The following is a 12,116-nucleotide window of genomic DNA, read 5'->3' as shown; positions in this document are numbered from 1 at the left end:
TAGCTTAGCATTAAGGCCAAAATAACTTGTTTATTGTCACGACACAATCCCTTTAAATAATAATAAGGATTTACGTATTTCATGAATAAAAGAAGAATTGTTTTAAGGGAATATATTCATGTTCTTGCAAGGGGAAGTGGCAGTTTTCTTTACAAAATCCCATGGAGAACAGAAGCCACTATACAGTATTCAAAGCTTAACGTTTTCTGACATGAAGGATTTAGAGGCCGTGCATACATGCCGACAGCTCAGCTGCTTTCTTTATAATCTGAGTGTCTACTGTGGAGCCTGGCTGGAGGAGAAGAGTTATAAATAAAATACCAGAAAAATAGCCTTTTTTGATATTATCAGGTTGAATGTACTAATGTAATACAGCTGTTTAATACTTAAAGGGGTTGTTCTTCTTTGAGTTAACTTTTAGCAAGATATAAAGAGTGATTTTCTGAGGTAATTTGCAATTTGTTTTTTATTATTTGTGGTTTTTGAATTATTTAAGTTTTTGTTCAGCAGCTCTCCAGTTTTCAATGTAAGCAATCTGGTTGCTAGGGTCCAAATTGTCCTAGCAACCATACATTGCACAGATAGGCCAAGGTCACCCCATGTCAATCACATGGGGAGTTCCACAGTTTGGAGACTTGATTCCTATTTAATACAGATAAAGAGGTAAAAAAGCTTATTTTGAAGCAATGTCCTGCTTTTTCCAACAGTGAAAAAATGCCATCATGAATCCAAATCTGCAGCTGATCAGTTCCTGAATGAGAACCCCCTCAGCTGAAAGTATTCACAATAAATCTGCCACTGGTATTTGAGTTATTTAGCTTTTTATTCAGCAGCTCTCCAGTTTCCAATTTCAGCAATATGGTTACTAGGGTCAAATTAGCCTAACAACCATGCACTGATAAGGAACTGGAATATGAATAGGGGAGGACCAAACAAGAAATGTGAGTAATACAATGTATCAGTAACAATACATTTGAAGTTTTACAGAGCCTTTGCTTTTAGATAGGATCAGTGACAAAGAGTCAGAAGAACAAGCCAAATCATTCAAAAATATAAAACATAAAAATGTAAACAGAGGAAAAGTTAGAATTAGCCATTCTATAATATACTAATGGGCAGATTTATCAAGGGTCGAAGTGAAAATTCTTATTTAGAACTTGAATTTTCCAGTTTTTTATGGCCAAAACTGTCAAATTCAACAAGGGATTTGTTAAAATTCTATTTAAGTCTTTAAAAAAATTTGAATTCTATTTTTGGGATTTATCATACCCTTTAAGAACTCGAATTCGGCTATTTGCCCACCTTAAACCTGTCGAATTGCTGCTTTAGCCTATGGAAGACATCCTGGGATCAATTTGGAGTTAGTTTGCAGCCTTCCTGACACTCGAGTTTTTTGCACAGAAAAAACGAGAAACAAGTTTGAAAAACTTGAATCGAATTCTATTCAAATTCAATTCCAGTTTTCGGGTCGATCCTATTCACCCGACTTTGAAAAATGTAATTTTTTTTTAATAGATTTCAATGGTTGAATTTCGAGTTCATGGGAGTTTATCTGAGTTTTAATTAACTCCCATGAACACAAAATTCGACCCTTGATGAATCTGCCCCTAAAAGTTAACTTAAAGGGGAACCAACCCCTTTCCTGGACTCCTCTTGTTCTGTACTGTTCTTTTGGGGGACTAGTTGTATAAAAGAGTTTCAGGAAAAGCTTAAAAGTCTCTTAAAGTAATACTAAAACCTAAAAAAAATTAACAGGGCGTTCTAATGATACTTTTCAGTTTTTGAAAAACAGAGTTTTGAATGAAAAAAAATGACATAATTTCTCATTCTTTTGTCTCTAAGGATCAAGTCTAGCCATATCTATGGTTGCTGGTACGTTTTGTCTAGTTTATATATTATTAATGACATAAATGTGTTTGTTTAAGGTCTTCTAGAAAGGTCACTGGCTGTACTGAACAAAAGCCATGAACTGACGGAATTCATAGAGCAATTCAAGATGAACCAGTCAATTGCAAACTCTGACATGATTCGGCAGGCCAGAAACAGCTGCAGGAAGATTGAGGACCTCCTGGAATCGCTACAGGACAGGAGAAGGCAGCTGGATAAGCAACTGAAGCAAAAGCGAGGAAGACTGGAGAAGGTTTTGCAAGTTATTCAGTGGCACCAACAGGAGGATAAGGTAAATAAACGAAGCCGACGTTCTGAGCACCTGCTTTGTTAGATCAGTCCTGTAAGGTTGATGTCAAATCAAAATGTGTTGTTTGGTGTGAAAGAGACTGGCAAGGCTGCTTTTCCATCTGTGCTTTTTACCACTTCCCTGCATGGTGATTATTAAAAGATCTTGAAATAGTTGCCATCTGCTTCCAGCGTGCGCATGGCCAACAATTCATATAGCATATATTAAATGCTAGCAAGCTGATCCCTTATGAGTGGTGTGTGTGTTTTCTTCTAGTCATGCACAAATATTGCTACAAACAAACTTCATAGCACATGCTATTTGCCCAGGAAACAAGCACTTAACCATTACTTTACTGTCCCCTATTTTCTTGTACACTTATTTTAACACTTTAATGTTATTTTTTCTCTCTCCCTTTCTGGTTCATTGTGTTTGTAAAACAAACGTTCATATAATTCCATGCCACCATGTTTTAAATGACTACCTGGTGCTAGTAGGGGCATCATGGCTTCTGTGCCCATTTGCTTCATTGATCTTCAGTAACCTCTGCTATGTCTGTATGTTGCTGAGTAACCCCTTTGTCACCGATTTCTGGGGGGTTTAGCGCCATGTTTTATGTATTATTAGAGTTTTGCTAATGAAGGTGAATTGCCCTTTAAGTTGCAAGTTTCCCCAAGAGACCTGCTTATCTTAAATTGTTACAATTGTTTCTTTGCTTATCTTAAATTGTAAGAAAAGTGCACGTGCCATGTATTCTGAGTTCTCTGCCAAAAGCCAAACTTTGTATCTACGGGAGAGCAAAGATAAAGTCTGGACATGTCAGTAACAATCCGGATTGAGCTGTCAAAATCTGGACTGTCCCGCAAAAAACTGGACAGTTGGGAGGTATGAAACCAGTGTAATCTGACTGCTGGTCATTCAGATCCCTTGTCATGCAGCCCCTGCATTTATAGCTCCTGGGCTTTCCATTCTCTTTTTCAAATGTTGAGAGGTATTGGCTATTTTAGTGATCAAATTAATAAAGGCAATTCAATAAAATAATGTCCTGGCTGGGAGCTCTCCCTCTACGCTATCATGCTAGAACATGCTGGGTGCTTCTCACAAATAAAGAGTAGCCCCTACTCCAAAAACAGTGAGCAGAATCGAGTTTTACACTCACCAACAAAAAGACCAAATTAGAGCCTTCAACCCTGCATGCAACCCAAAAACATAGTTCTGTTTGAGCCAAACATTAACAGAAACCTGATCCAAACCTAAAGCTTTTTCTCATTCAAATGAGAATAGATGCAATAAGATATTATAAGGCTCCTATGAGAATCATTCATACCAGTACTCTGCTAGTCATGTTATTACAGGTATGGGACCTGTTATCCGGAATGCTTGAGGTTTTCCGGATAACACATCTTTCCATAATTTAGATCTCCATACCTTTAGTCTACTAAAAAATAATTAAAACATTAAATTAAACCCAATAGGATTGTTTTGCTTCCTGTAATGATAAATTATATCTTAGTTTGTATCAAGCACAATGTACTGTTTTATTATTTCAGAGAAAAAGGAAATCATTTGTAAAAATTTTAATTATTTCCTAAACTGGAGTCTATGGGAGACTGCCTTCCAGTAATTCGGAGCTTTCTGGATCACGGGTTTCTGGATAACGGAATCCTAACCTGCATTATCTAACCTTTTTGAGATAAACATGAAATTCTTATTTGTTAATATAACACTACAATCAAATGTCAGGTGGGTGGATGTTGCGTTGGTTGGGTGCACAGGGACTAAAAAATTGTATGCGTTGTTGTCTTGTGTGAATACAAGAAAAGAGAGAGAAGTGAACACAGAGAATGTGGGAAAGATCCTCTTACATTATTACTTTAAAATGCATCTCTCTGATTGCTGACTGCAGCTCCCATCAATCAGATTTAGCCCTTCTTAATGGAAAAATGCTAGAACTTGTAGTCCAGCAACACTGCTATGGAAGGTTTATGTCCCCTTTCTGGTACAGGACTCCTGCTGCATTACTATGTGGTATGGTCAATATAGAACTATGCCAAAACTGCGGTGCATCTTGCATCCTATCACAATTATTCCGCACAAAACATTGCCTTTGGATATTTATTTTCTAATAAGACTTGTATCCATTTTGGCTAGGTAACCTGTTGGCTGAAGAAACATATAGACCTGTATTTGAAGAATGGCCAGCTTGGTGCATCACTAACAGAAAATGAAGAGCTCATTCACAAGCACAGCCAGCTTGCTCATGATGCCAAGGTAAGAAATACTTGGGGTGCACAGACATCAATATATGCTGTAGTGTTTAGTTTAATAAAGGGTCAAAGCATTTGTGAAATATTAACATTTCTTGCTCTGCCACATTACTTGGTAAAGGTATTATAATAGGGATGCTGTATAACATGATAATGCTGCAGCTCAGCTGACCATCGGAAGCTGAAAGCTACAACTGCTGAAGACTAGGGATGTAGCGAACTGCCGATTTGGTGTTCGCGAACGCCGTTCGCGAACACCGGCAAAAAATGCGAACGTTCGCGAACTTCGAACACCCGCTAAAATCGTTCGATTCGAACGATCTAAGGATTTTAATCGTTCGATCGAAGGATTTTCATTCGAATCGAACGATCGAAGCCATTCGATCGAATGCTTTTCATTCGATCGAATGCTTACAATCGTTCGAACGAATGGAAATCGTTCGATTTTTAGCGGTCGAAGGAATTCGAATGGTCGAATGGTCGAACGATCGAACGCGAACTCAAAATGCGAACGTTCCCAAACGTTCGCGAACATTCGGCGGACGCGAACGGTCGAAGTTCGCGCAAACTAGTTCGCGGGCGAACAGTTCGCTACATCCCTACTGAAGACTACCTGTTCCTAATCTAGATGAATACTAATACCCTACAAGTTATGAAGAACTTTCACGAGTCATTATAATCCTCTAACAATCCTTTCAAATTATTTTTCATTTTTAATGTGTATGTTTGTCGTAGAAACTTCTCCCCATTTTGGTTTGAGAGGTTCCAGCCTAGGAAGTATGACCTGAGCTAAATAACACTATTTAATGCATTTATGCAACTTGTATAGCGATTTTTTTTAACTAAAACACCTTGTTTTCTAAATGTAACCACTTGGATATAATACTATAACATGGAGTCATGGAAAGGAAACTGATCATTTATTACATTGCAATTTTTTCTTCTGCAGCTCTACTGTGCAGTGGGTTATCCTGATATTTATTTAAATATAATTAGCTATCATTGTCCTGCATTTTATTTGATGTGATGCCCATGTATACATTCCTTTCGGATCATTCCTAAAAAATTCTGCAGGTTTCCTCCTGGGATGCGTATTATGGGGCCATAACTGAGCATTTTAACCCCAGATAATCTGCAGGACATCATGCATATATCAGAAATTATATATTTGGGATTTTATATCTGGAAAAGGCAAGTATTTTAAAAACATAAATGTTATGTAATATTGCAGATTTTATGTACATTGGTATTGTTCAGGCAAAGTTGGACCTCAGCAGGACCTCAGCTTCCTTTTGAAGACCACACAATTACTCTAAATGTTACCTCAATATTAACTGTTGCCCAAAGCAAAGCTAACAGGGGAAAGCTGCTTGTAACAAGACACACTCAATCTGTGACATTCAGATTTTTCTCACAATGTACTATTAGTGCCATGCTGTGGCCACTTTTTATACTGCATATTCCTAAGGGCTTTAAAATGAATGTAACTGGGAAACTATCTTTTGAAAGCTTGAAAGCTGACACTTAAGTGAAAGGATGCAGTCCTAAAATATTCCTAAATTTTGTTTAAGGAAGTCAGGCTGGAGGAAAAGCATAATAGAATATATAAAGCTTAGTCCCTAAAAAATTAAATACTTGAATTTTTATTGAAGCAGATGAAAGTGAGTGTCTGATTGGCCAGATCAGGGAAGCAGATTGCCAGCTTTAATATACCACACTTAATGGACATACAATCTCCATTTTGTTTAAAGGGGAGAGCAAGATACCATATGATATGTGAATACATTCGAGAACAAATTACAGGATACATGTGGCTTCAATACCATGTATAATTTTAAATTTTGCTATAAACTCAGTGTAATATTTTCTAAAGGTTCCCTTACGCTCCCTCATTCTCCCATAATAAGCCTTTGATTTTATACAGAACGTCTGATTTGAAGTGCGCAGTTACTGTATTCAAGGGGGGATTCTCTCTTTCAGAAATGGACATTAGCTATTGACAAGTTAAAAAGTGAAGCCTGCGGGATAGTAGCACTAGAGGGCTGTGAAGAAAATGGGACCGCAGAAGATTTAAATGAAAAACTAAAGAAGCTTCATGCTGAGTTCTGGGAACAGATGGATCAAAGGCTGGAAGTCTTACAGGAAGCTAATGCGTTTTTTAAAAGTGTTAACAAGGTGAGCAAAGAGAGTAGGGAAAATTGTTCTAAAATTCAGTGCAAATGGCTCTGCTAATGGGCGTGAGATTGCTAATAATGCATAATGCTAAATTCCTTTTGTAACTTTGATAAGTGCTTATTCAGGTATAATAAAAAAAGATTTTCTTTGATATATGTATAAATACAGTAAAATTCATGCCGGAATCTTATGGCATTCATAATAACACAGTTTCCTCCAACATTTTTTTCCACATCTTTCTTTTTGTTCCTATTTTAGCTGTTAGGGGCAGAAATGTTACCAAATGACTTTTTGACCTCCATAATCCTTTTAGAAATAAGAAGATTGTGTGTCTTGTTAAATAATATTATGTTGCTCCCTTATAATGTTTGGAAGGTCAGCTGGGTCATGATCAGGGGGTCAGCTCTGGATTTACAATAAGTGCTCCCCTAGGCCAGCCACCATAACACCAGGCCCACAACACCCACACACACCATAACATTCTGCTCCAGTGCTCCGGAAAAAAACGAATGCAGCTGAGCGGCAGGTTGCCTGTAAAAGCCCTAGGCTTGGGCCTTTGTGGCCTTCACACAAATCTGGCCAGGCAAGGGGCCACAGCGGAATAACAGGGACCACTTGTAACGCGGGCATGATACTTTATATGTAGTTTGACTGAGTTAACCATCTAGCTCATGCAACCACCACAGGGAAACTGTTTGGCTGGATATTTAATGATGAATAAACTGAAGATCCACACAGGTCTCAGAAACAAATTGATTCACAGCAGGGTCGGACTAGCCTTCCAGATACTGGGAGAAATCCCAGTGGGCCCCCGCCCAGGGGCGTAACTACAGAGGAAGCAGACCCTGCGGCTGCAGGGGGGCCCAGGAGGTACAGGGGGCCCCATGAGGCTCTTATTGATTTCAACATATATTGGTAAAACAGGAATAACACTGGATATGTTGGAGGCCCTAAAATTAATTTGCTGTAGGGCCCAGCAACATCTAGTTATGCCACTGCCCCCGCCACAGAATTGTTAAGGTTGTGTGTACGTCAGAAAGGTTTGTGTGAGTGGGGGGGGTGTCAGTTGTACAGAGGAGTTGCCAATGGATTGGAGGTCATGTCCGTCAGTAGCAGAAGGCCCAAGTGCCCCCAGTCCGACAGTGATTCATAGTTCACAGCTTGTCACCACCCTCCACTTGTCACAATATCAGCAACACAACCTAACAGCTGCACGACAACCTAACCCAATATCTGCAATACAACCTAACAGCAGCAAGACAACCTGACCCAATATCAGCAATACAACCTAACAGCAACAAGCAGGCCTTAATTTCCCTCTGCGGAGCCCCTAGGCCCCTGGTCCTAGCTACTACCATCACGTGCACCCCCCCACCACTTGCATGCACAGGAGCACTGGTAAGCTGCCCGTCCCCAGTGCTCCTTAGTATGTGGCTGTGTGGTATGCTGCCCTAAACCCAGGGCTATGTGGCCTCGCCACAGCAAGATAACCTAACCCAATATCAGCAATACAACCCAACAGCAGCAGGACAACCTAACCCAATACCAGCAATACAACCTAACAGCAGCAAGACATAACCCAACATCTGCAATACAACCCAACAGCAGCATGCAGGCCCGGAATTCTGGCCTGCGGTGAGAAGGACGGGGAGGGACACAGAAGGGGCAGATCAGTAAAGTGAAAGGGATGGGGCAATGGCATTGTGGGAAGAGCTGTGACATAGAATGGAATGAACCAGTGACATACGTGGGAGGACAGAAATTTATAATAAGCTGGAAGCAAGGGTGTAGGGTGGGGGTGGCAGATACATTGGAAAATACACAGACCCGGCCTAGGCTGGTTGGTAAAACACCCAGGTGGCAACCTCCAGTCAGCTGCTGTTCCCTGAAAGGCTTCTTTGGGCAATTCTCCTCCTTCCTGCTTCTTGAACTTTCTTAGAGGGATTCCCTGCATCACACTGCCATCTAGTGACTGAAATGAACAATAAATAATTAAAATAGAAGCTGCTTCTTCTATACCAGTGTCTCGTAAAGGAGACCCACAGTTTTGCATACATCTCAGTTGACCCACAATTTCGCATGGAGGGGGGGTCAGAAAGAAATTGTTGAGCTGGGGGGGGGAGGCAGGAACACGGCAGGTTTTGAAAGTAGCTGGAGGAGTTGAATGCACCCTAAAGAAAAAAGGAAAAGTAAGTGGTGCGCCGAAGAATATGTATGTTGGTATAGGCCCACGGCAGGCCCACAAAGTTTGCAGTACTTAAATGTGTCTGAGTGTCATTGCTATTCCTTTTTACATAAAAGGAAAAATAAAATGAGCAGAAAAACAATTACAGCATTCATAAGGCTGACCAGCAGATGGCAACCGTCTGCTATAGCTTAAAGTTCTCATCAAAGATGTTCTTCTCAACTCTTTCCTGGAAGTTTTCCTTTCTTAGATGTGACCACCTGTTGTTTGTAAGTAATTTTTTATGCATTTACAAACACATGAGCTTGAAAGAAAGCATATATTACGTTTATATGCATTTTTTTTAAACACGGCTAAATTCATATCACAGTATGTGTCAAGTGAAGAAAATGCAGTATGTTGCTTCTAAATAATGCAATGAAATACTAATGTATAGTCCTGTCATCAGATGCTTGTAGGCCAAAAGGAAGTTCATTTATCCTAGCACCCTTTTACAGTATAAGTTCTCTGGTCCTAGGACTTCCCTACTCTAGATATTCCTAGAGGTATCCCCTTCAGATCCAACCTAAGGGATTGCCACTTGCTGGAGAATCAAAATATTAAACACCTTATTTACACTTTACATTTCACCCCCTTATATGTGTTTATACACTGCTTATATTTTCTAGGCATTTGACAAACTAGGGAGTATTGAAACATACTTAAAACAAAGGAAGGACCAAGATCTGAACCTGCCACAGTTAGCAGAAAAGCAGAGAGAAGCCGAAGCAGAAATAAGGGACTGCACCACTGACCCCTTCCAGAAGGGAAAGGCTCTGCTCTCAAAGTCTTTCAATGGGTAAGTGTCTGATATTGTTTTAGTCCATGAGCAATGCTTCACAACTGTTACTGTAAATATTTAGGGTGAATTTCTGTACATTTAGGCATATGGTGCACAAAAGGACCCATTTACTATGCTTTATAAAACAAATGTTGCTGAGAAAATGTTGTAAAAAGCTGTGTAAAATAAATGGTGTATGTGCTTTATTTTACTCTGCGTAATAGAAGAAAAACTGGCACTCAGAGCTCGATGCATGCGGGCAAAGCCCTGCGTGTTTATTACAATGTAACGTTTCGGGGGCGGGCCCCTTTGTCTGACGAAGGGGCCCGCCCCCAAAACGTTACATTGTAATAAACACGCAGGGCTTTGCCCGCATGCATCGAGCTCTGAGTGCCAGTTTTTCTTCTATTACGCTGACTACAATTGGGGTTGCCGATCCCTTCTGACTGTGCACCGGGCCAACTTATGCTGGAGAGGCCAGGGTGTGCTGGTGGGTTCTGGAAATTGGACTTTATTTTACTCTGTCTGAACACCAGATTTGATGCTGTTATTTTAAGCCGCTTCAGTCCTCGCACAATCATTTAAAGTAATGGGTGAATGTTGAAGTGGAAGGTAAGTTCCACGATTAGTGGTCCTAGACAAAAACATATAAAAATCTGCGATGCATGAATGCTGTATTTTGCCATAGAAATTTCTTACAGTTCTGCCAGATTTGTACGCGGAAGTATGTGGTCCCGGCATTATTATTTAATAATAAAAGTTCTACTCCTCTGTGCAATTGGTTCAAAGAGATCATCAGTGCTGACAGCTTCCTATACTGTAATGGAGATTCCCAGGGTTTGGGGAGTCTGGGGGGTGTATTGTGTAGTAATAATACTTTAACACTTTTTGCTACAAAACTTTACTATTATTATATTAGTGGAAGTACCATATAATCCTTAAATTACCTACATGCATGTAGTTTATGCAAAGACAGTTTCCTAAATATTTGTTACCCTAAGGACCATTTTCAAGCAGGGGCCAAAGAATCACTTGCCTTCTGGGTCTTGCTGCACTCTTCGCCATCCGCCATATTTAAGAGAAGTGCAGAGGACATCCTGTATTATACTATGCAAAAATTGTTCGATAATATTTTATGCATCAATAAGAATAATTACTCCTTGGAACCTCCAGCTGTTTTTACACTGCAGCAACCAAAGACTTCCTGGGGATATCAGAGTTGTTAGTATAACAACAGCTGCAGGGCTGCAAGCCACACCATCTGATATATTAAATCCCCCCAGGTTTCTACATTGCCATGGCCATCCTATATGTCTGCAGGGGTGGAGACCCAGTGAGATGTTTAAATACCAAAGGCCATTTTCAGTAATGAGGTGTGGCAGCTGCTGTCTGAGACAGAGCTCATCACACCCATATTGTATAGTGCCAAGTGTGAAAAGCAGAGACTCTAAATACACACCAGTATAAACCGTTGTATAGATTTTCTGTGCACAGTTTGTTCTCATCACAAGTGTCAAGTCAAAAGATCACAGATCGTGAACTCCTGGTTATGCAGCTGTTCCTGAACTACATATTCCAGCCTCCTCCAAGTTCTCAGCTTTCAGGCTATCTTGGGAGTTGTAGTTTAGTAACAACTCTTGATATTTTGTCAGGAATCATGTTGATATAGAACACTTGAAGGGGTATTTACATATAAGGTTACCAGATCTTTTGCAAATTCAGGGACACGTCTAATAAATGCATATTGCAGGACTGTGCTGACTGCATTTAAATTAAGTTTCAGTGACTCCTTTGTCATAAATCTGCAGTTCCTATTGACATAGCCCACTCTGAGAACTCTGGAATTACTTCTAGGTCCAGGGTGGCTGTTGCTCCAAAGTGTAAGTAAAAATTAAGTATAAATGCAAGAGCAGTCATGCTAAAATAGACACAAATGTTGCATGTATTGACCCCATTAAAGGATATATCCATCTAAACTCAGGATGGAGGTAGTTCCACGGTTCAGGTGCAGACTGTATCATCATGGCGCAAACCAGCCCCTTCCTTACCACATCCTTTACACATATATGCGTCACCCCTGCCACCCCTTGTGAATTCAATACATTCGAACACTGGCAATGTTATATTTAGTGATGGGCGAATTTATTCGCCAGGTGCGAATTTGCGGCGAATTTGCGAGATTCGCGGCAGGCGAATAAATTCGCAAAACGCCCGCGAAAATTAGCGGAAAAAAATTCGCCGGCGTCAAAATGTTTTTTTCGAAAAAACGGACGCCGGCGTCAAAAATGGGCGCCGGCGTCAAAAACGAGACGCCGGCGCCGCTTCGCGAATTTTTCGCCGTTTCGCGAAATTCGCAAATTTACCGGCGAAGCGAAACGCCGCAAATTCGCCCATCACTAGTTATATTTTCTGGGGCAGTTGCCAGTGTCTGCAGTCAGGACAGAACTGAGGCAATTCTACAATGCAGGAAGGCAGCATGCAAAGTGCAAAACA

At 40.3% G+C, this 12,116-nt stretch overlaps 1 protein-coding gene across 1 annotated transcript in view; it reads left to right on the top strand.

Moving 5' to 3' along the window:
* Nucleotides 1-12,116, top strand: part of ccdc141.L (coiled-coil domain containing 141 L homeolog) — a 93,082-nt gene that overhangs the window by 36,237 nt on the left and 44,729 nt on the right. Inside the window, exons 5-8 of the mRNA XM_018236004.2 lie at nt 1,926-2,179; nt 4,328-4,447; nt 6,424-6,618; nt 9,472-9,641. Of these exons, the coding sequence (XP_018091493.1) occupies nt 1,926-2,179; nt 4,328-4,447; nt 6,424-6,618; nt 9,472-9,641 (739 nt within the window). The remainder of the gene's footprint in view (nt 1-1,925; nt 2,180-4,327; nt 4,448-6,423; nt 6,619-9,471; nt 9,642-12,116) is intronic.

The sequence above is a fragment of the Xenopus laevis genome, chromosome 9_10L (assembly GCF_017654675.1).
Source record: "Xenopus laevis strain J_2021 chromosome 9_10L, Xenopus_laevis_v10.1, whole genome shotgun sequence".
In the NCBI taxonomy this organism is placed as follows: domain Eukaryota; kingdom Metazoa; phylum Chordata; class Amphibia; order Anura; family Pipidae; genus Xenopus; species Xenopus laevis.
Note: the sequence above shows the minus strand (reverse complement) of the source record. Positions and strands in the feature narration are given on the sequence as shown.